The following is a 25,532-nucleotide window of genomic DNA, read 5'->3' as shown; positions in this document are numbered from 1 at the left end:
CAAACAATTCCCAATCAATTATAATTGTTCCAGATGTGCACATTTGAGAACTGGCCCAGGTCCGTGAAGTGTGCCATGTGCGGGAGCTCGCGGAATGTTTCGTCCCTCTCCAGCCCGCTGCACACGCCCTCGCACGACAAGGACCACATCATCTCTGGCTACGACTCCTCGGACGTCAAACCTAACAACAAGCACTCTTCCAGAACACAGTTTGGTAAGAAATTGATGCTTGGCATCTTTAGTGGGAAACAACCATTTCAAAGTGATACATTTAATATTATATACGCTGCTGATGCATATATGATCCATCGGTGGCTTTCCCGTACATAGATGTTGCATTTTTGTAGTATTGTTTGAGTTAGCACACTGCAAGGTGAAATTTAGGGCCAGCTTTGAGTTTGGTAATCTTTATTTCAGCAAGAATAGTGATACTGTTGCTGCCCTATTTGCTTAACCTTTGGAATGCCAAGCTCCCGCATCCTATACCTTACTTGTTTTTTGCAAAATGGTGTTTATTCATTCCAGAATGAATGCGACAATACCCATTTTAAATAACTTACTTAAGATCAATTTTCCCACCATTTTTAATTTGAACACTAGCCCAACAGAATATCTGTTTCTCACATCTAAAATGTAAAATCCCAAATAAACATCTAACAGCCTGGTATTTCATAATCACAGGTGATGTCCTTCTAGGATTCAAAATTATTTCTCTGTAATATGTTTTTAGTGTCGGTTATTTTTACTTTTAAGTACCTTTCTGAAGCCCCTGAATATTTTTTTGTTTCTTTAAAATCTCCCATATTTTACTGCCCCCAGCTTCAAAGACCGACTTTATTGCCCTCTGAATGTAATAATTGCAAGGATGCCGCTAACCTATAATAAAATAAGAGCTTGCAAATCGCAAAATGCAATCCTAAGATAATGTAAATACATTCCTTTTGTTAATGTCACGTCTCTTTGAAATTATTGTTTTAGGCTAAGAAAAAATGTACCCCACATGACAACCAAGACATGGGAGAAAAAGGGCTTAGCAAGGTCAACTTTTAGTGTTTTTGTATTTTTATTTAAAGGGTAGATACCCCGAATATGGAGGGTGAGTCAGTAATGTATAGTCAGTCATCGAGAGGCAATCTCGAAGAATAGTCTGAGACAGTAATCTGTCACAAGTTGTAGAGAGTAGTACCACTAATGATTAAGGGAACTTAGACCCTTAATCTGAGAGTTGGCTGTGACAGTCGGCTGTATTGTATAAAAATAAAACTGATGTGCTGAAAAGAAGAAGAAGAAAGTGTTAATGTGTTTATATATTTATAAAATTGTACATAATCTACCATAAGTAGTTTCTCCAGAATAGCTACTTAATTATAAAAAACATTTTAAAGTGTTTTACATGATAAAAAAATAAAGAAAACACAAAACTACACGAACTGCGCGTTAGGCGGGTGCGTTGAAGAATGTTGCAGTAGTAACTTTGTGATTATTTTCAAATGACTTCCCTTTACGAATCGAAAAGCAAGAACTCTTATCTCATTTTTTTTATTTTGTTGCCAATTGAATAAGATTTATTTTAGTAAGCTACACACATTTTTTTCCGTGCAAAATCCCATGAAAAGAAAGTATATTTTGAATGTGCCTATCATAATTGATGGACTTGTTTTTCTTTATAGGTCTAAATGATATATGCGGCCAGAAGAGTCCAGTCCATGATCTGGAGGCCACAAATAACAGACGGCCCAAAAGACATCGACAAACGGATTGGGCATGGTTACAAGCTTGTTTAGGTATAAAAATTTTCTTGATTTGACTACTAACTTGGCGGCCAACTATCTCTTAAACATTTTCTAAGAACATACAATGAATGATTATTGTGTTCAAAGTTTCTAGATCGTCAAAAGTCCCCCACAGGTTATTTCATCAAGCAAACTGCTACACTAAATAATATGCATTAATGCACATTCCCATTCAGAATTACGAACGCAATATTACTCGTCCATGTACACTCAATATCTGCTACGTTTTGACTGTCAAAGTGACTGACACATAGTTTTTTTTTTATAGTTAACTCCAGAAGCCTCTATATTTTGCCATGGTTTTTTTCTTAAGCGAACTGTCAAAATGCAAATTATGAGTGAAATATTTTCTCATTACATTCGATTCAAGATAAATTTGCTATTTTTTAATGTATTTCAAAACAAAATACTGTTTTTGAAAGCATATAAAAGACTCTTTCAGATTTTAGGATTACAAATCGACATATGCAATTATAAATATAATTTTTTTTAACATAAACATAGATTAATACCGCCGCCCTGGGAATTATTTATTGGATAACCAACACCTCTGCCATAGGTCACCCCAAATGGTTCGATACGTTTGGTGATTTAGCAGGGGTGCCCGGGTTCATCGGGTGAGGTGTGTTCAGGATGTTCAGGATGTCATAGAATTATTTCAAATTTTTCGACAGCGTCTTTGGCAAACTTTTAAATTAAAAAACAAAGCTTGGTGTTCTCTTTATAACACTGTTTTAATCATACATGTACCTCACCATGATACAAAATGAGATAGCATGACCTTTATGATTCCGTGTCAGGCTGGGAGAAATAACTCCCAAAATTGCTGAAGGGGCTAAAGTCATCTTATTTAACTTATCAAATTTGCAATAAAAAAAGGTCAAAAAAACTTTCTTTCTTTATTTATTTTTACATTCATGGTTTCGAAATATGTTGATTATTTTGATTAAATAGTGGTGTATAATATGTAGTTTTAAAAAAAAAATTAAACTTTTTTTTAAACTGTTTTTTTTTTTGACATTAGCTCGACTTTACAGAAGGAAAAGAAGATGATAATATGTGGCAGCAGGTGAACAGCTATTCAACATTGATTTCAGGTGTTGTAGACGGAGACATGGTCCCAGTGGAGCAGTACCTGTCCAATGGCGGTGATGCCACCAGGCAACTGACCGCCTCTGAGGTCAGTCTCCTCAACAGGGCTTCTGCCTTTGATGCAGGGTACACACTCATACATCTTGCCATCAGGTAATATCTTGACCATAATTTTTTGTTCATATTGTAGCGACCGCTAATTCCAATATCTATAGATGCATTTATGTAGTGCCCAACGCACAATAATATTGTCTAGTACCAGCAACCGTTACCAAATTAATCTACGTTTCGCGCGTGAAATATTCTCTCGAAATTTCCTTCTTAAAAACGTTCTGCCTTTTGTTTTCTAAGTTTATTTTTTTGTGGATGTGTAATATAATAAACTGCTGCAACCAATCTCAGTAGTTATTATTTAATATTTAGTACCCGAACCAATAACTACAATATGAAGCAGATACTTTAAAATAAAACAATAACTTAGTAAACACCACTTTTATTTTTTATACAACGCACTTCGGCCGGGAAAGGTAGTTCTACTTGTTCTGTCGTTTAAAGCTTAACGGTGGGAAGGGTAGTTCTACCTTTTGCGCCGGCCTCATTTCAATGGCAGAAAAGGCTGAATTATTCAATGTTTTTATATGAATATTATATACCAATCTCTTTGTTAAGGTCTCAACTAGATGCACATCATTATTGAATATAATACAAGTCTTCTTATATTTTTCTTCGTGCCTTTTGTTTACATCGGTATTTCAGCAAAAGGATAGTTATTTGTTATTGTAATAATTCAATTCCTGGAATGAGGGTTTTTATGACAGCGAAACTCGATTCAAATCTCTATCTCTCTTCCGCCCCACTCAACTCCTATGTGTAAGCGAGCGAGAGATGTCGGGCGTATTTAAAGAAACCAGGTATGGGCAAATACCTGGAGTAGCAAAAAACACCCGCCAGAAATGTGTTAATGCCAACCGGGTTTCGCTACAACCATAGTTTGGTCAGGGCTGTATAATACTGTATTAAACTTTAAATATCTACTATCTATATTAAACTTATATGAGTTGCAAGAAATTTGGCTCCTTTGAGTTCCAGCGTAAGAGGATGTAGAGGGTTATGAAGTTAGTAGTCATTGTCAATACGGAACAACCTATTATTTGGCTCCTATTTAGGTATATTTTATTTTGTGGCTGCGCAAATTATTATTCTTAGGATGTTCCTCTCGAAATGTTTAAATTTAAAAACATGTGGAGTCCACTGAGTTAGCCCATGTATTCTAAATAACCATCAAGCCATTGTTCACAAGGGATATGCAGAGAGGATGGATCACCACACACTCCTTGCTTTATTCACATTTGTGTCATGTCAAACATAACTCATCTGCTCTCTCAACTCTTAACATGACATGATTCAAGCATTTGATTGAAGGTGAAGAACCGTAATGGGATTCAGAATTGGTTAATGAATATAGTTTATCATCCATTTATAAACTGTTCGCCTACAGTGTATCCTAAGCATAGACATCCAAATTAATAGACTTGCGCAGACATAAAAGCTGGGTGGCAAACCATGTGACCATATTTTTGGCACCAGGAGAGTTCGAGAATGCTTTGAATAAACTACGACATGTGTTGACTGCCGAAGAGTTTACATTGGAATTACCAGACCCTGCTCAAAGTAAAGTTGGCTAAAGTAGGGCAACGGTTTGCAGCGCAATCCATTCGAATAATTCAATCCATAGGAATGTTCGTTTTTAATAAAACCGCCTAGCGTAGAGGCGCTAAAAATGAGTGAGGTGGGTAAATTATAACATATTTGTAAAAGTACCTAAATAGTGTAATAAAACATTCAATTTTGGAAACAAGCCCAAACTTTTGTTTCCTGATTTGGGGTTTATAGTTAAGTTTTTTACGCGGCCAGCAATTTGCGCGCCGTTGTAAAAAAGAGTAACAATTTGATTCATTGGATCTCTATGATCTTAAGATATTTTGGACCCATTGCTTGCCAAACTGTGAACCTGAACCTGTAGAAACTCGTGTTACTGGCAAAGTGGAAGGCAGGAAAATCACTGATGTGTTGGAGTGATCAAAATACCACAGACGTCCATGACTCGAGAACGCGAAGAGTTTAGAAGCCTTGTTTGCTAGGGAAATTCGAGTGGGGGGGTCACAATTCTCATCAATGGAGCAATGACTAAAGAAGATGATGGTTGATTAATATTGTCACTCCATGTTTTCATTTTCCAGATTCCAACAAGAAGACATCCTCTCCTCCCTGCTGTCCCGCATTTCAGGCGGAGGCCCGGGTATTAAGCGGGCCCCCTCCTTCGTGGCCCCCGACCTCGCCAGCTCCATCCGGAGACATGTGGCCTCCATCATACGCCAGAAGAAAGGCTTCCCCTGCAAGTACATGCACGACATCACAACCTTCTGCCTTCCAGCTGGTAAGATTTTGCTCACTCTCTGACCGTCGATATTATCGCCATCAAATTTTTGTGACATTGCAAACTCTCAAAGATTCAAACTATGGGGTTGGCTTCTACTGACATTGTAACTAACTAACTAACAATCACGCCATTTCTCCGCAAGGGTAGGCAGAGAAGATAGCCTGCCACACGACTTTGTCTTGGAACACTGGAACACACTCCTTGCTTCATACACTCATACTCTTCTGTTATTCTGACTCTCGTGCCATGTTTTCCTCGGACTTACCCGATTTCTTCTACCATTCACTTCCGCGTCACATGTTCTCCTTACACTCAGTTCTCTGTGCATCTGTCCAACGTGCCCAAACCATCATAAGTGTTCCTTTCTTAATCTTATCCATTGCGCTTACATCAGCCTTGCATTCTTTCCAGATCTCCATGTGTAACTTTAAAAAAATTTCATATCCATACAGAAGGCCTTGAAATTTTACGTCTTTGAAGATGCTGTGTGGAGGATCTTTATAGGGAAAGGAAGGAGTAAACCTGTATCTGTACTCGGTCATATTGTCATTATATAATATGACCGAAGGAGATAGGGTCCCATTAGCTCAGTTGTTAGAGCCGTGTCCCGGCAAGACGAGGGTCCTGGGCTTATGTCCTAGATGTGACTGTATCTTTGTCTGATTGTTCTTTGTGTTGAAAACTCCGTGATGTAGGAAGGAGGAAACACAAAAGCCAGCAAGGCATTCCATAAGCATGTCAGAATGAGTCGTTAACTCCTCCAACTTGATAATGAACAATAGTTCTTATTGGTCACATGAAATATCGTATTTCAGAAGTTACACATTTATTTTTCTCTATAGCTAAATAATTTGGCAGTAATTTAAGTATCGTAGTACTACTGGCAAAAACTTTCATAATAAGACTTGGAGATTTTCCAATACATTATTTATTTTGCAGTATTGTATTGTGAAAAAGCCGTTTGAGTTTTAAATTTTCTTTGGATGAAATCCAAGTGACTGATGTTCGTTGATTTTTGTTTGTTTTTAATTCTTTTGACATATTTCATAATATTATTTTCTTCAGATCGAAACAAAAAAATGTGTTTTCATGAATTGTTAGTATTTATTTTTCTTCTTCTTTTATTGGAGCAGGCACAGCTTTACAGCATTTATGGACTGAACTATACATAAAATATACAAAATTCAAAACTTAGGGAAATCGGAAATTGAAGATATACTGAAAACGAAACCACCCAGTTGCACTAAAAACACCATGTAATATATTTATAATTATTTCAGATAAAACTCTAAGGACCGGTTGTTTTGGAGAATTTGAACATTTCATCAAATTTCAACGTTCTTTTTCGGGTTCTGTGAAAGTCCTATTCAAGTTATGTTATTATAAATTATAGGCTATTTGCTTGACAGAACTGAAATAATAACAGAACTTAAAAAAATCTTTCACAGAACTTGAAAATCATCTTTGAAATTTGATGAATTGTTCTCCAAAACAACCCGTCCTTCCAAATTTTTTATTTCAAAATTATTAATCTGCGATACCTTACAATCTTTTTAAAGTGTTTTTAACCCCATATTTAACAATAATAAATATATCACAAATATACGTGATAACCGGTTAGAAGAACCTTTCTTCGAAAAAATTTATATTATGCCTTCCAACTACTATTAGTGCATTTAACCATTTAAATTTAAATATTTTAATAAATTAAATCCTCAGCACGGGAGATCCCAGTGAGGGTATTATTTTCTCTATTTGTTGCAAAAAAGAGAAGAACATTTATTATTATTGTTTCTTTTCTAATACATTTTCTCACCTCTCAATATTTAATTAATTATATTTCAGATGTAGAAGAACTACCTCAGGCAATACAGGATCAGCTATTTGAAGAGCTGCTGGATCGCGATGCTCAGCAACAGTTGGAAGGGGAAGCCGGAGTCATCAACTGGAGTCTGGAACTCACCGTGCGATTGGGTAAACAAACAAACACCCTTTCTTACCTTGCTTACCTGGCGATACAACTACTCCAGGCTGCCGAGAACCAATCTTAACCTATGCAATGCTGACCTTTTTACCTTGCTTACCTGGCGATACAACTACTCCAGGCTGCCGAGAACCAATCTTAACCTATGCAATGCTGACCTTTTTACCTTGCTTACCTGGCGATACAACTACTCCAGGCTGCCGAAAACCAATCTTAACCTATGCAATGCTGACCTTTTTACCTTGCTTACCTGGCGATACAACTACTCCAGGCTGCCGAGAACCAATCTTAACCTATGCAATGCTGACCTTTTTACCTTGCTTACCTGGCGATACAACTACTCCAGGCTGCCGAGAACCAATCTTAACCTATGCAATGCTGACCTTTTTACCTTGCTTACCTGGCATTACAGCTACTCCAGGCTATTGAGAATCAATCTTCGATAGATATAATATCGGTAGTTTACTAGATATATTCTGTTTTAAAATGTAGGTAAAAGCCCGGCTGGCGTAAAACAAAATAAAATAAAATCTTAACCTATGCAATTCTAATCTTTTTACTGCAATCTATCATGGCACGTTTTAACACTGTATATTTTTTTAATGTATATTTTTCATGGACCACATATCCGACAGTCCGGTTAAAAAGGGGCTAAATGTTCAACTTATTTTATTTATTTAACAGACAGACTGTTACCACATAAAATTACAGAAAACGAACGTTGAAATTTGATGAATTGTTCAAATTCTCCGAAACAACCCGTCCTTAATATTTCTAATTTGAAATATTCTAAGCATTTCACAAGTTGTGTGGATAATCTGGCTCTATAGGATAATACCCGAGTTTAGAGAGTTAACATTTGTATTAAGGTAACATATTTCGGTGTTTCACAAGGGACCCATTTATGCTCTTGGTTATTAGATGGCTTTGATAAAAATAAGTCTGAAGCTTTGTATTGAAAGGTGGGAATATTTAATACTAGCTGAAGTCCCCGGCGTTACCCGGGCTTTGCGCAATCTCATGTAGACATTGACCCTGCTCTCGTTTTTATGGTCAAGTGTGCAAAATTTCATCTTATCATCGAAAACAAACAAATGCTGCCCGCCATCCACAGACACTCTTTGTTTCGTGACGCTGAATTGTTTTAATGCTTTTTTCCGCTCCAACCAATAAGGAGGCTAGGATTCAAATTTTACTGGCTTGAATCTGCGCAGTGTGGCTTTGAGTTGAATCGAGCTGCCCGCGCCTGCGCCTGCGCCGTAACGAAAACGTCTTTTAATGACAGTTGACAAGAACTCCACACCGTGAACAAAACCGATGTGTTAATTCGAATTTTAGCCGGACTTATAATTAGTTCAATGTTACTTTATGCTAGGAGTTATAATTAGTTCAACCTTATCTGTGTGCCTGTGAATTCCTCCACCAGACGAGCGCTACCATCTCATCACCACTAACTCTTCCGTAAGTCACATATGCGAATACCTATCCTTTTGGTTCAGCGAACTTAGCGTTAATTTACATAGGCACATACCTGCCTAGATTATTACAATTATAATCTTACCCGTGTGTTGATAGTCTCCGCGATTATCGCACATTCTTCTTTATATATAGATTGACGAAACCAAATTTATATGTTTATTTTAGAAAAAATATTAGCGATTTTCAGGGCTATTGATCATTGGGATGCCTTCTTCTAATGTGTTTTTTAATTACAGTAAAACTATCTTATACATTTTTATAAGGAACTGGACAAAAGATAAAGCGGAACCCTGTGAGGAAGTACAGTAAATAAATAATATCTACCTTTTACAGTAATGAATAAGGTTAACTAATATTTGTAGGTTCCCGTCTGTACGCCCTGTGGAACAGATCAGCTGGCGACTGTTTACTGGATGCGGTGTTGCAGGCCACATGGGGCGTGTTTGACCGAGACAACACCTTGAGGAGAGCTCTGGCTGATACCTTACATCATGCGGGAAGAGCGTAAGTTAACCACCCTATTAGTGAATCCACGGGACATCAAAAATCGAATTAACGAATTCCCACGTAATTCGAAATTTTAGGAATAAAAAAAAATAAAAAAGACGCCGAAAACTTTAGTTTCTCGGACGGCCCTTTAAATTCAGATATTTGGTGTAAATTCGTAAAACTACAACATATTTCCACGTAAAACGTATTTTCTCGGCCCTTCAAACGGATATTCTATTAAATAAATTTGAAAAAATATGAAATTCCAGTGTAAATTGATCCAGATTTACAAAATAATAATACTAATTAGGACAATGTATAACCACATAAAAATACATTTTTCGGCGTTTTACCGCCACGGCTGTCTTTCAGATTCTGATTTACGAAATTTTATGGTTTATTTTCGTAAAAATCGATTTTTTCGAATTACGAATTAGCAATTTTCGAATTAAAAAACCATTTTGTATGAAAAAAAAAATCTGTGGTTATTTTTTTGACATAAATTTGGAATTACGCATTTTTTCGAATTATCCTTGTTCGAATTTACGGGAATGTGTGGTATTTTTATGAATTTGCTTAGAATAACTGAACTTGAAGGGCCGATCGCGACGGAAAAAATTCGATTTAAACGGGAATAATTGGTATTAATACGAGTTTACTCCAAAGATACCACCCGAATTTGAAGGGGCGGCCGAGGAACTTGATTTTCGCCGTTTATTTTTTTTTTGTCATAAAATTTTGATCACTTGGGAATACGTTAATTCGAAATTTGATGTCCCGTGGATTTCAAATTAACGAGGTTCTACTGTATATCTATGTAATATAGGTATATATAAACACACACATATTCGAATGCAACGTTGTGTCAAAATCTCAAAGCTATCGGTGAAGAACTTTCTAGGGTTTAAGATTTTTAACAAACGAACATTTACATTTTCATCATGGCGCTACTTGTGTGGGTTGGATTTGGCCTCCCCCACAAATGTTCTCCACTGACTGCGGTCCCTCGCTATTCGCCTACAGTACTGCTCCAATCCTCTGTATTATTATATTTACCTGATTTCAAAGAGGAAACTGCCTTTATTTTGAGCTTATCTGCTATTCTGAACAATTTACATGCATTGAATTTCATCTTTAACCTTCCAGTTTTTACTCCCGCTGGCACGCCCAAGAGAGTCTTGAAGCCGCACGTGCAGGTTATGCCCCCGACGAGCGTCAGCTGGAGGCGGACTGGGCGCGTGCTCTGCACGCGGCGGCCCAGCCCGGCCGCTCCCTCGCGCACGTTCATGTCTGGGCGCTGGCACACGTGGTACGCCGGCCCATACTTGTGTACGCGGTGGACGTGGTCAACTCGTTCAGAGGGGAGGCGCTGGGTTATGCATGCTTTCAAGGTTGGTGGTGATTTTTATTAGTAACTAGAGTAAATACAATATGGCGTTATAGGATAGGGTTCAGAATTCAGACAACTAAAGGCATTTTACTTTTAATATGCAAAATTACAAAGATAATATTCTAAATAAAACTGCACCATTTATAAATAATAGAAATCATAGACAAACATCAATTCTAAAAAAAAATTGGAGGAATTCAATTATAAATATCTTTGGGTAAATTTTTCTAATTCATTTACCAGAAAGATTCAGAAATTTAAATAACAATTTCGAAGATTTTTAATTTCACCTTAAGAAACACACTGAAAATGAAAACTGAATACTCTTCACAAAAACAAAGAACGATAATATAATAACACTCTACCTAACATTATTTCCTATTTTATGTCCGAGTTAAATCTTCCCCATAGGAAAAACTAAACCCTTCTACACACTTTTCCACAAATGATCATCTAGTCAATCAACATTATATAAGCAAAATAAACACAAAACAATACAAGAACAACAGTCAACTCACCAGAGATCAAATGGGAAAATAATTCACCGACTCCAGATATTTTCATATCGGAGGGTTCGGCTCGGTAGAACTCCTAACAGGGCATATAAATCCTACTAATCCCTCAACATAAATATTTAAAAAATCTTTCGTTATCCTACATGTATTTAAAATGACTGATTTTTGCATTTTTATATATAAATTTTTTGATAGATCTAATACGCCTAAATTTTTATTGAGCGAGCTTACTTTTTTGAATTAACATAATTTTCCATTGTAGAAAGTACCAATTTTATATAGCTTGCACTTGAAGTGAAATGTCACAAAATGCGCAAAGTTTGAAAACGCCACTTTGTTTTCGTTGGACGCCATCACTAGTGAATGCTCTCAGTGAATTTGAACATGGAAAAAATGGTCATCGTTATGTGATACAGGTGCAGCAAAAGAGACGGTGCAGTTTTGTGGTGGGGGTAGGAACCTGGGAGGGGTACCGTTTTCAGTCATTAGCATGGCTTGGTCCAGACAATACTGGAGAAGTTCATGAAAAAGGGACTACTTCCTGTGGGGCTACCTGAAGGAAAATATTGCAAGAACTCATGGATCGAGTTCGGGAGGAAATCGCCGCTATACCCATTGAGATGTGCCAAAATACAGTTGAAAACTTCGGAAATCGCCTTCATCAATGTATCGCTGCTGGGGGCCATCAACTTTCTGATGTCATCTTCAAAACTTGATGCAGAAAAAGGCATGATCTTCCGAATATAATAAAATAAACCCTATTTCTGTGGGTTGCCCTGTTTTTTTTTAATAGCCCTTCAAAACTGTGCTGTCGACTTTGCCGCACCCTGTTAATAATTTGAAAGGTTTCAGTCCAACAACTATATAAAAACATGGCTAGATTCTACTCTAGATGGTATTGGATGACCGTCGACTGAAAGTGCGTGAGCTAGCATACATGGTAGGCATTTCAAAAAGCGCTGTACATTGCATATTTATTTATTAATTTAAACGCCCTGATGGGCTTTTACATGATACATATTTTACATAATTTACTGTATAATACAGTGACAACAGAAGGTTTTTATTTTTAAAACATCAACAAAAAAATAACAATTTTTTTTTAGGTTCACAACATATCCACAAAAAAACGGCAAATATACGCAATCGCTCTTTAAATATGCTACATAAAAATGTCATTCAGGTATCTCTTGAACACAGGCAAACTTATATGTGTGTGAAAGCGAGAAATAGGTGCATGTATGTGGTATTTGATACTGAAGTTATTATTGCAGAACAATATATTTTGCCTAAATTGACTGAAAATTTGGACATGAGAAAGCTGTGGGCAAGTTGGGTGCCGCGTTTGCTCACGATGGAACAAAAACAACATCTTGAGGATGTTTCAATCGAGTGTTTGGCAATAAATAAAGACCTTGTTTTTATTACGATTAAAATAGTTTTATTTGCTCAACAGGGGTGTATCTGCCGCTGTTGTGGGACCCCTCCTTCTGCTCCAAGTCACCCATTTGCCTAGGCTACACCCGTGGCCACTTCTCCGCCCTCGTGCCCATAGAGCCTTATTCGCAAGCTTCCGGAAATACAGCGGGATATATTTGCAGGTATGTACTGTAACATTACATGTATTTATAACTCTCATACGAGGTATCAAATTGTCGAGCATTAAGGTACCAGCCCGTTTACCTTATACACCACAAATTAAATTAAATTCTTTGAAAAACAAGGAATGTATTAACAAACTTCGGCCTTGAAAGGTAGTTCTACCTATTCGGTCGATTGATGCTTAATGCCAGGATGGGTAGTTTTATCTTTTGTGCCAGCCTCATTTCAATGGCAGAAAAGACAATATTATTCAATGTTTTTATATGAATATTATATACCAATCTCTTTGTAAAGATCGAATCGTAATGCAAGTCTTCTTTTAAGATTTATCTTCGTGCCTTTCGTTTACATTGGTATTTCAAGTTATAGAGATTTAAAACAAATTCGCGCTGGACTTTATTTTCGCCCGGAGACAGCATAGTGCCAGTGCAAAAAATACCCGCCAGAAATGTGTAAGAAAATAGAATCAGCATGCGCACGGCGAAAATTTAGTGTCTGCGATCAAGAAGTTAATAGGCTATAAAGGAATAAGGTAATACCACAATGGTTATATTATATATTATGTAATTTCTAGATCGGGCACTACCCGTGATGAAGACGATGATGGACAGGATGAGATCTTCCTTCCCCTCACGGACTCAGAGGGGAAACTCCTGCCCGTGCACTTCCTCAACTGCGAGGAACTGGGCCACGAGGAGGCCATCATGCAACAGTGGATGCTGACGTGCAGCACCGGCGGGGGCCTCCTAGTGGCTCGTCAGAGGACGCGGCAAAGGCCCTTGCTGGTGGCGCAGATGCTTGAGGAGTGGCTCAACCATTACAGGAGGATTGCGTAAGTACCCTTTATCTCCTTCCTTCCTGATATTCTGTTATCAGCCATCCACCAGGAGGCCATTGTACAACAATGGATTGACTAGGGAGCCATATTCTTCAAGTGTCCTCTTCTATCAGAGATTGTATATCATCAGAACAATCTTCACCCTGCAGGGTGTAACCTTGAATAATTCGGCAGAACTACAAACACGTTTGCCTTCCTCTTGTAGTCTTCCCCTGGTTATCAGTAAAGGATAATCATGCAGCGGGAGTTCTTCATAATTTCACTCCGATCATCTGCTGTTATTGATGGTGTCATAACTCTCCCTTTGATAGTTTTTGCTGCTTCAAATAATCTGCCCATCATTTTCTGTTTAATCTCTAATATGACGTGACACAAACACCTTTTATGGTGTCCTAGGATTCAAATTTAACCCTAATTTTTTTTTTTTAATTATCTCCACGCATGAGGCCCTGAGGAAAACAATTCCCCTCAAAGCCTATGTCATCTTTGGAGATATTGTGTGGAGGGTCTTTTTAGCAAGGGAAGGGGAGAAAGTTCTGCTTAAGGAAAAGGGTTTGAGGGGTGGGTAGGAATCTGGGGGTCACTGTGTCCAGGAGTGACGGACTTATGAATCCATCCCTCCCACTGCGGCGCAATGCGATCTTACGAGATCCGGCTGAAGTGGTCAAAAGGTCTCCCTCAACCAGTCTCTACCGATCCGACCAGCACGCAGTTGGTGGGCAGACGCATCTGTCCTATTTATCCAGTCACCCCTGCTAAGTCGCCAAATGTAGCCAACCACTTGAGGTGACCTATGACAGAGGTGTTGGTTATCCATTAAATGGTTCCCGGGTCTGCGATACCCATACCCGCCTCCCAAAATGTAGTTTCTTCGCTCTTGAAGCTAACGCCAGAAACGAGGCAATCGAAGTATATACCGAGTAGTTTTGTGAATTTGTCAAGCTTCTATATTATTTATTTTTCGGAATAACTGTATTGAGTAAAACCTCAAATTGTAATATTTAAATATTGAAGACAATATTAGTGATTTCTAAACGAAAATCTGAAACAGAAAAATCAGAAAAGGAAACGGTCACATCTGGGAGTAAAACCTCAAATTGTAATATTTAAATATTGAAGACAATATTAGTGATTTCTAAACGAAAATCTGAAACAGAAAAATCAGAAAAGGAAACGGTCACATCTGGGATCCCAGATGTGACCGTTTCCTTTTCTGATTTTTCTGTTTCAGATTTTCGTTTAGAAATCACTAATATTGTCTTCAATATTTAAATATTTCTATATTATTATTTGAAATATAGAAAAATGCTACATTTTTACAAAATGACGTGTCACTTGGTTGCGATGAATCCTGTAAAATGATACATAGAGGAACGATCGATGCAATCTATTTTTGCGAGTTTTGTATGAAATTAATTCAGAACTGGAAGAAATAAACAACAAATATGGGAAAACCATTATTCGGGGAATAAACGATCAAGAATACACTGTATACGCATGGGCGGCTCATGCCTTTTGGGTGTTCTAGATTTTCAGGAAATTTCAGTTTGGCCGTGTGCCGGACGGATTTCCTGAAAATCTTCTTACAAAAAATTGAATTTTTGAAAAAAATTAAAAAACGATTTCAGCTACAACAACATCAATAATGCCATTTTTGTAATATTAGCACTCGAGAACACCCAAAAGTCACGAGCCGCCACTGTGTATACGTATTTGTATATTTATTTATTTTATTTTTTCTCTTTTTCTGTGCAGACAACAAACAACAGGTCCCTTTCCCCCCAGACTCTCCACCCAAGTCCAAGAATTCTCCAGCGACGGAGAAACAGATGAAGAATGATACAAAAAATGTTAACTATCAAATACATAGTCTATGAGTAATTAATATTTCCTGAATGAAATAAAACGGTGATGTTCGTTGTACAAAGATAAACAGAGAGTATAATATAATAATTATTAAAAACCACCAAATGGTTTATATATGAAATACTACAATATTTTTTTCTATCGTCATAATATTTTTTTATTGTTTAAAAAATTATTTCTTTTTTTTTATCATTTTTTCAATGGTGCTGCAGAATCTATCGAATCAAATGATTTCATTCATATATAGTTTGTTCATCAATTATATTTTAGTTTTGTTTAGAACCCTGAATTAGCTGTTTGAAATCTCATTTAATAATATAAACAAAACATTTTTAACGATTTATTTTTCTTTTAATTTAAAATCACAACTAAAATGTTTTCTTTTGCAATTTACGCAACATAAATTTATTGGATTGTTGGTTAAAAATGGCTTTCCATAATAGACAATTTGCAAGCACTTTTTTTGTGTAAATCAAAATTTCAAATTATTTCTTCAAATAATCAATATAGATTGATTAGAGTTGTGCGCTAGAAAGCGGATTTTAAATGAATGGTTTTGTTTAGTATACAAGCAAAATCAACAAAGCTCGTTACTGGTTATTTTTCAATTATCATATTGTGTACCTGAGCCGTAGAATGAATTTGTTAATTTTCCATCAATGAATCTTAACTAAGTAAATTTATTATTATAAAACACCAACTAATAATAATAATGATTTAGGATTTTATAAGTCTAAGGTGAATTTATATTAAATCTAAGCATTGGCATAGCGACAAACTTCCGGAAGCCCAGGGAGTCAAAAATAAACAATTTTTTTTTTTTAATCATAATTTAAATTATAGCTCTTGCGTCATTATTATGTTATGTATATTCCAATTATTTGAGCTCAAAATTTTTAAAATCTTTTACGGTTTTTTATTTATTTTTTTTTTTTAATGTCCTAACTTGGGCCCCACTTGGGCCTTTGCCCCTGGGTAGCTGTACAGTCGCTGTGCCACTGAATTTAAGTTTGTCACATGTGATTAACAAAGATTAGTAATATATTTTCTACCCGAAATATATTATTAAAAAAAGTAATACTTTTATTATTTTTTTTCTCATTGTTCGTATAAAATTGCGTTTCTTAATAAAGATTTACTTTAAATTGAAATAAATCTAAAAATGATATTTTTTAGTACCTACTGATTTATAAATCTTCTTTGAATAATATATTACATTCATGATTATTTTTAGAATTAGTTTAAACAATAGATAATGGAAACAATGGAGATAAGTCATGAACTATTATTAGTGTGAAACCGGGCGCACCGCAATTATGTTCACCTGTACTACTGCAAATCGCATAAGTTTCATTGTCTCTGCCATTAATAGTCATACCCTTTGTTTTTGTTATCAATGGTTTAACCAGTGGAATGCCGATGGGTCTCTGGAGAAATGCAAGCATTCAAATATGATGCTTATTAGAATAATTTGCGATGCGATTTTGACCTTAATGCTTTGAAAAATGTATGATAAACAAAATCAGCATCGCTTGGGCTAATAAAACGTTCCACTAATATTTTTTCTGTTTTATGTTCCAGCCTTCAACAGGTTAAACACAGCTAATAATTTTGATAATATTATATTATTCGCATTAAAAGAAGATATATAAATCTGCCAAACTAATAATATATATTTATAATCTAGATGTATATTGTTATTGATTCATTTTAACATTTCTGAGAACTTATGCCTTGTGTTTTAAATACCATTATAATACATAGCGAATAATGTTCCTCATTAGATTGTGTACATAAAATACAATATACATGATTTTCATCTCATCATTTTTTGACTATAGGTACATAATAATAATTGGATAATTTATATAGCGCCGTTTTTGTGAAAAATCACCTCAAGGACGTTGGCGTTTGGCGTTACCAAAATTTTCAAATATTATCTTTTAAAAATACTAACAAGTAATAATTATTATGTACTCAAAATTATGAGTAGACAAATAAAAATTGATATTTATTGTTTAGTTTTATAATTTTGAAAATGTTTTTAACGTAATTAATAATATCAGCTCTAATATGATTTTTTTAATAAAATCTTCTATTTCGGTTTCTTGAAATGACAACGTTCCACTTTCAACTCGTTATCTCTGTGGAACCTTGTAATGACAAGTTGCTGCTATTTTTGTAATATTATGTGATATAAAAGGGTTTATTAACCAATGAATTTTCATTGCAAAAAGTATAGTATTTTTTGTGTTTTCTTCTTTAATTTAATACATATTTTTGATTTAGGATTGGTTTGTTTAATCTTGTAATGTAGTGAGACTAAATCTATCATGCTGGGTACATAAAAGTTAAGTCAAAAATTTTAATTATTTCATTTTTTCAAATCTTCACGTGGTATCAAATAAAAAATTTCAATTAAAAATAAACATTTGTTACTTGATCACCCAATACAAGTAATCACAGTTTATAAATTTGAAATCGCTCTTCTTAAAAGTTGTCGTTTTTAACTTATACTCTTTATGCTTACCATGATACAAATATTAGTTTTAAAATATTAGGGTCGATGTATGGTGACAACACATTCAATACTGTTTTAAATATTACGTATATAAAATATACCAGGTTTCTTCTTTATATATGGCTAAAATAATTGGCTTTTTATATACCAGTGATTTTTTTTTTTTCAATTTTGTTTTGCTGTATAAATTTAAGTCTTCCAAAAATCTAACCCGGTTATATTTTGTATTTGCATCTCATTCCAGAGTGGAAGATACTCTCAGTATCGCCTTTCAGATCTAAATAACCTGGTACTTTCCAACCTTCAGGAGGAAGTCTTCTGTTACAATTGGCCAAATGTGAATGTCATAGTTCCATTGGCTCAGGGCAGTTGGGTCTCTTGTAGCACGCAAAAGTTCTGCATCCAGTTTTGTATGTCTACCTAATCTATAAACCAGTTAATGGAATCTTGCCAGAATACAAGTTTTATTATTTCTGATATAGTTTGTAGTATTGAATGTGTTACATAGATTTATTAATTTATTTAAATGTGATAGATGCGTATGGTGGAAAGCTTAACTAAAACTTTGAAATCGTAGTTACAAATTCATGTCATATGCAAATGTTAAGTGTATAATGTGGCAACAAGTTAATTAAATTGTAGTTATAAATTCATGTCATGCTAATTTTATGGGTCACAAATAACAAGTGAGATCATAGTTACAAATTCACGTTGTTCACAAAATTTAAGTGCGGATAATGTAGCAACAAATGAAATTGTATGTAGTTACAAATTCATGTCATACAGTGTAGAATATGTAGTTACACATTCATGTCATACTGTGTGGAATTTGTAGTTACACATTCATGTCATGCTGTGTGGAATTTGTAGTTATAAATTCATGTCATACTGTATGGAATTTGTAGTTACAAATTCATGTAATATGCAAATTTTATGTGTGTTATGTGGAAATCATAGTTACAAATATATGTTGAATGCAAATGTACTGTGACAACCAAGGAATTTGAAGTTACATGTAATTTATGGCGTATGCAAATTTAATGTGGCAACAAGGAAATTGTAGTTACAAATTCATGTTGTGTGCAAATCTTATGTGTGAAATCTGGCAACAAATGATATTTTAGTTACAAATTCATGTCATATGCAAACTTTATTCATAGTTGGAATGTTGCAACAAATGGATTATTGTTACAGACTACATATTATTAAATTGACCCAAAACTTATGATACAGGATATTTAGTGGGGACGCAATTTTACAATGATTGAAGATAAAAGAGAGTTACTTAGATTGTATTAAAATGTAAAATAAATTTATTTTTTAATTATAATATGTAATTTGTTGCTTATTATTTGGTACATTGGTTCTATCATGCATTTTCATTTGACTTGTTTATTTCAATTGTAACTTTGTAAATAATTAATTCATTTTAATTTCTCTGAGAATCTAATTTATTTTTTTGCCTAGGCTAATCATTCTCTTTATAAAGTATATTTTTATTTGTGACATAGTAAATAATATAATATTTTTAGTTTTGGCTTGTCTATCTCACCGTGGGTACGGGTACAATTACTATGCACTGCAATATAAATATGATTATTTTATTTCACCGTTGTTAACATAATGTTATGTACATAAAATATTATTATTATTATTATTATTTATTAGTTTCATAGAAAGAATAATATACCCCGTCTGTATATCTGGCAAACCTTGTTAAACGTTGGGCATGCTAAATATGTATATCTAAATATTACCCTAACACTCTAGTGTTCTTTCAGTGTGTGTTGGTTAAAATTTAATTTAGGCCCTACTTCTACAGGGATACGCAAGTATGCGATACTCAAGTATCCGCTACTGAAGTATCCGATACTCAACGATTCAAGTATCTTGGTAACTACCGCCATATATCTGGAGCGAGGTTCGTTCACAGGTAAAAGTTGCCGACATTTTGTAAACTCGTCGGCGGCGCCAGTCTCCTGTAAATCATATCAATAATTGTGACCAGCCGGGCGATGGTGTTGCCATTCACGTTGTCGTGACTTTCATGGCGTCACTTGCGTCAGACATTTTGTAACAATGCATGTGCTTTAGATCAATACTAGGAACAAAACAGTCGACATAGAATGACTAGATATAAAAATGACAGCTACTGCAACTGTTTGGTTGTGAGTGAGGTTATAAAAGCGGGTTTGACGTTTCGAGAATTCAACTACAATTGGCAGTGACGTGGGTCTCGTGATTTCAGTAGCTATGTGTACAAACTGTGCGCAACAAGTTGTTTGCGACATGAATATACAACGTGTGTATCAGATACTTGCTTATTCTTGTGAAAGAAAGGCCTTAGAATGCCAAATATCAACTTTCTAAATTATTAAATAGTGATAAATAAAATAAAAAAAATTATTTTAGAGAAATTAATGTTTTGAAAATATTTTCTAAATTGTTTTTATCTCCTCTTTTCATAAATAAACAATTATTGAGTATCAATCATCAAAGGCATTCATTGTATTTGTAATTGTTTGGTGCTTTTGCTTGATTGCAATTAACTGAATTTTGACAACAATTTTACTGGTGATTTGTTTGTCTCACCAAAAGAGTGGTGCCTTGTTCACATTGGGAGTAAATAAGCTCATGGCTTCTTTTTGTATCCTATGACAACCTCAGTAGAAGCTAAAACAGTTTGAAAAAATCGCTGAGCTGCAATACCCACCCATCTATTAAATTTCATGCAAATCATATCAATAATTGTGTAATCGCCCTGAAAAATCATGTCGTTCCGCTAATGAGTGCATAAACCATCTTCTATGATCTCGCAAAGAGCTGTTATATTTGGCATTCTACTGACACTAACTCGCCACAAATCTCATATTATTAAAATACTTTTGTAGAACTTAAATTTTAAGTCCACAATAAATAAAAATAAATACCCTACTATCACTAAAAGTAGCGGTAATAACCACTCTTTAATATCGAACCTTTACTCAGTGACTAGATATGAAACGCAAGGGATCACCTCTTAAATTAGGGCTGCTTGGATTTATTTAATAAAATATTTATATGTGTATGTGATTAAATGTTATGCGTGCAAATAATGAAATATTTGCACTGTTGTATGACCATTGTTAGATTTGAAATAAGCGTGTGGAGTAGGTGTTTGGCTAGTCACTCAATATCCCATTCTAAGGTTCTTTACCCTCTGTTATTTCTCTATTGAAGCTGTTTTTGTTATGTTTATCAGGAGCATTGGGAGAATTATTGTTAAAATCAATATTTGGCAGGCATAGAAAGCCCAATGGTAAAGACACAGTTCTAGGACTGTGAATCTCTATGGCACATGATAAGGACAAAAGTTCTAGGACTGGATTTCTCCGGTACATGATAAAGGCATATTTCTGGGACTGTGAATCTCTATAGCACGTGATAAACATAGTTCTGGGACTGAGGATCTGTCCGGCATGGTGATAAGCATAGTTCTAGGACTGTGGATCTTTATGGTACATGATAATGACATAGTTCTAGGACTTTTGGATCTCTATGGCACATTATAAATACATAGTTCTCGGACTGAATCTCTATGGCACTTGATAAAGACATAGTTCTAGGACTGTGGATCTGTATGGCATGTAATAGACGTCATTCACAAATGCAGAAATAGCATTAACTCGAAATGTTTGCACAAGTCACTTGGATCACTCTTGTTCTTTGCCGATTCATTTATTTATAGCACATAAAAGAAATTATTTCAAAGGGTAGGAACTAGTTATCGAAAATACACAAATAAAAATTTATATCTACCTAATATATAATTGTATTGCCGATGATATTCTCTAAAATTTTATATACGTGGGGTATTTTTCGAATTATTTGCATCGCTAACTTTTGAAATCATCATAATATCTAGATAACTTATCAAGAAGATAATATTATGATGTATTACAATAGCCTTTAGCATCTGCTTGGTGCAATTTAACACAACCACATTACATCTCTTGCTTTCTATTATTTAAAATGCTTATTAGAAAATAATACATATTTGCTCACGCTTCAAAAGTTAAAAATATAATATTTTGAAAACTCTTTAAAAGTCCATTTTGAGAAGTTTGGTGATTTACATAGCTTGTTTCTATTAAGTAGGTACCTAAATGAATAATTAACTGCTTCCCGGGCAATCACACATTTAAAAGAAATCACGCCAATGGATGACATCCCCTGAAAAGAAAGTTTTTATTTTTATTTATCTTTTTATTATTTTTTATGCTTTAAATTAAAATTATTTTGTTTTAAGGTTGTTGCTGAATAATTTGCCCCGGAAGCAGTTATGTTATAATAATTATGTAGAAAATTTCCCAAATATTTTTGTAATGTTTCACAAGTTGTGGTATGTTTTTCTCATTGTTCCTTACCGTACTCTGGAACACTTGGCTGCTTTATCATAGAGGCAAGTATCGAAATGTCATTTCGTGCCACTTGAATTTGAACTAATTAATAAAACAATGTTATATAATTGTGTGTTTTGGTATTTATATCCCTACCATTTTATTTAGATTTGTTTTGGTTTAACATATTCACGGATGTGTCTATTGACATAGTTCTAACCAGTCGAACGATAGCTGCCCATATTTAGGTCTCATTGCTCTAGGCCTTGAGTCATGGCTGCCTAAATTTAGGATGACCATTTTTGCCTATTTATTCTTTATGATTTTATAAAAAAAAATTTAAAACCTACAACTTTGGGATATACATTGAAATATAGGTGAATTAATTGGCTTTAAACCATAGTAAGCAGAATATATGGTTCCATATTAATATTCATAGGTATGATTTTTTAGACATACGTAGACATTTTTTTTGTAAATACGCTGTCGCTCGAGTGGTTGAAGAATATTTGATATGACACAACTCACAATACAACACAATGGACAGGGAAGTCATGTTTTGTACTGAAGCCTGTCTATATCGCAATGCGAACACTTCTATACTTAGTAGTGTCACACCCGAGGGTTACATTCTTTATTACTGATTTTCATTGAATTCACAAAACACATTGAGCTCTCTCAACATACACTACTCCAAGCCGTAGTGCAAAAAAACTAAAGTTCCTTTACAGCGCAGTCCATTGTGAGACTTTATTGCGGGCGGCCTAGAGCGTCACATGGTAACCTCCACGTGTCATGTGACAGCATGTGTCGTATTACGAACCTATGTTTTCTTACAAGTGTCCATCAATACCTCAACACAGGCTTGTCCTAGTGAGGTTATTAATTTAAATGTAATAAATAATACGATGTAAAGAAACAATATATGTAATGGCCTAGGAAAAAGCAGCTCCAATATCAAAAGTTATCTGCTAATTCTCTATTATAATTTAATATTTTTCACACATGGCAGCTTCTATAGGTTCTTCATTGAAAGGCCAAAGAGCAAAAAAAAAAGGTACAAAATGGAGATTTGTCCAATATGGTCATTTAATCCAGCGAAAAATGTAGTAGAGTAAGACGCTTCACCTCGTGGCTTAAAAATTCACTTGATTGGTACAAGTGCAGTTCCGGGATGCGGTCTGTTGGCTTGCACTGATGATAGCTAACATTAGACAAGAGAGGGCACCAGAAAAGAGAATAAATAACTGCATATTTTAATTTTTAGAAAGATTAAACATTCCTGGGTTACAAATAACCTTTACAATATTTGAAAATATCCTACCAGAGAAAATTTTTCGAAATTCCGATGATTATTGTCTATTATTTTTCCTTGGAAAAATATTTATTTTCCCACACAAAAAAAATTAAGTTTTTACCTAAAAACTACTTTACATCGTTGAATTTTTTTTACTTGTACTATCATGTAGAATTAACGTACTTTACAAACGGACACCCTGTATTTGTAGGACTGGGTTGCGTTTTTGTATTTAAAAGTTGCTTGGAGTACTACATTCTACATCACGAGTGTGACTGAGATGAGAAGATACGCTTACTCGCTTACATCAAGGCGAATATTGAATTCTGTAATACCTACTGTTAGTAGTAGGAATAGTGTCCATCTCTGATGATGACGCTCTCAGCTCTGCCAAGAGTGAAGGCCTGGGTTAATATGTTATTCATAATGCCAGTGGCGCCGTATTAATACCAAAACTTAGCCTTCAGCTCATACCACTATGGGGCCGAGGAGCCATAATATTTAATAATACATCAAAATATATTACACATTCATATTATATTAAAATGATAGTAACCTTTAACCTTAAAAAAATTATAACTCTATTTTTCATGGTATAATCCACTTTTTATGTAATCAAGAACATTTATTTGCTAGGATATAATTTATATTTCGCCAACAATTCTAATCCTGAAAACGACCTGCGAGTGTGTTTGTTGTTTGTAATGATTAAATCCGTACACTCTACAGACATAACCTACTTTTTAGGATATTTTTATATATATTTATTTATTTATTATTATTTATTTATTGGATAATTTGTATAGCGCCGCTTTTGTGAGATATCACCTCAGGGGCGCTTTACAGTTGATGCAGGTATTACAAAAAATATAAATATTACAAAAATAGAGTGAAGTTAAGTTAAGTAAAATGAAGTATAGGAACAGGTGACACGAAGATAGAAGATGGAGACTCTGCAGCAAGAATCCTAGGTGGTGAAAAAACTGGGCCAGCTGCTGCAGCGAAAGAGTCCATCGCGTCCACCAACAGTGCCAGCACGAGGTTCGTCATCCGTCCAGGTATGTGTCTGCTGCTAATAAAGCGCTGACACACTATCCTCTCACAGATACCAGACCTTGGCAGCACCGCTGTGACGTTCTACGAAGATAAAAGATGGAGACTCTGCAGCAAGAATCCTAGGTGGTGAAGGAACTGGACCAGCTGCTGCAGCAAGAGAGTCCACCGCATCCAACAACAGCGTCCAGGTATGTATCTGCTGCTAATAATAAAGCGCTGACACCTCACATGGATAAGAGACCCTGGCAGCACCGCTATGGCGTTCGGCAAGTCCATCATTTATCTCCATGTAATCCTGTTCCTGGTAATTGTTGAAGTGGAGCATTCTGCCCGCAATAAAAATCGACAGTTAATAAATTACCCTGGGCTTAGTAAAAAACTTGCCAGGGTCCAAACTTCCCCAGCTTCCGAGAATTACGTTGAAAACATCTGGAGTGCATTTACTGATCGCCGTTCGTTTCGAATGTCCACTATTTTTGAGCAAATGTCCGATTATTCACTTTTAAAACACTGCACTCAAATCACATATTATAAGTTCTAATAATTATAAAGTTTATTTTTATTTAAGTTCAAATGTTGATTGATTGATTTGAAAAATAATTTCAAAGAGATGTTGCCTCATTTCGTTAGGACGCGTCCTGCTGCCACGAAGGGCGCTATACAGCTATATAACTATATATTATCAATATTGATCAAAATACAAATTATAAATCGCAAAACACCACCACCAAGTACTAAAATGCAAATTTGCCGCCATTGAAAGGAATGTCAGTCAATATGCTATACTAGTT

The 25,532-nt window shown here is 35.1% G+C and overlaps 1 protein-coding gene across 3 annotated transcripts in view; it reads left to right on the top strand.

Moving 5' to 3' along the window:
* Nucleotides 1-22,502, top strand: part of LOC149411525 (ubiquitin thioesterase trabid-like) — a 45,700-nt gene extending 23,198 nt beyond the window's left edge. For 2 of the 3 annotated variants that reach the window (XM_089646639.1, XM_089646640.1), the window contains exons 6-15: nt 34-214; nt 1,671-1,784; nt 2,891-3,038; nt 5,126-5,322; nt 7,171-7,299; nt 9,151-9,292; nt 10,424-10,668; nt 12,639-12,783; nt 13,359-13,616; nt 15,378-22,502. In XM_089646639.1, the coding sequence (XP_089502765.1) occupies nt 34-214; nt 1,671-1,784; nt 2,891-3,038; nt 5,126-5,322; nt 7,171-7,299; nt 9,151-9,292; nt 10,424-10,668; nt 12,639-12,783; nt 13,359-13,616; nt 15,378-15,462 (1,644 nt within the window). In that variant the 3' untranslated portion in view covers nt 15,463-22,502. Of the gene's footprint in view, nt 1-33; nt 215-1,670; nt 1,785-2,890; nt 3,039-5,125; nt 5,323-7,170; nt 7,300-9,150; nt 9,293-10,423; nt 10,669-12,638; nt 12,784-13,358; nt 13,621-15,377 lie in introns of those variants that run through there. The other variant, XM_089646641.1, reaches the window with a different exon arrangement.
* Nucleotides 22,503-25,532: the final 3,030 nt, after the last annotated feature.

Source organism: Hesperophylax consimilis, chromosome 25 (assembly GCF_061612785.1).
Source record: "Hesperophylax consimilis isolate HC1 chromosome 25, BYU_Hcon_1.0, whole genome shotgun sequence".
Classification (NCBI taxonomy): domain Eukaryota; kingdom Metazoa; phylum Arthropoda; class Insecta; order Trichoptera; family Limnephilidae; genus Hesperophylax; species Hesperophylax consimilis.
This window is presented reverse-complemented; position numbering and strand designations above follow the sequence as displayed.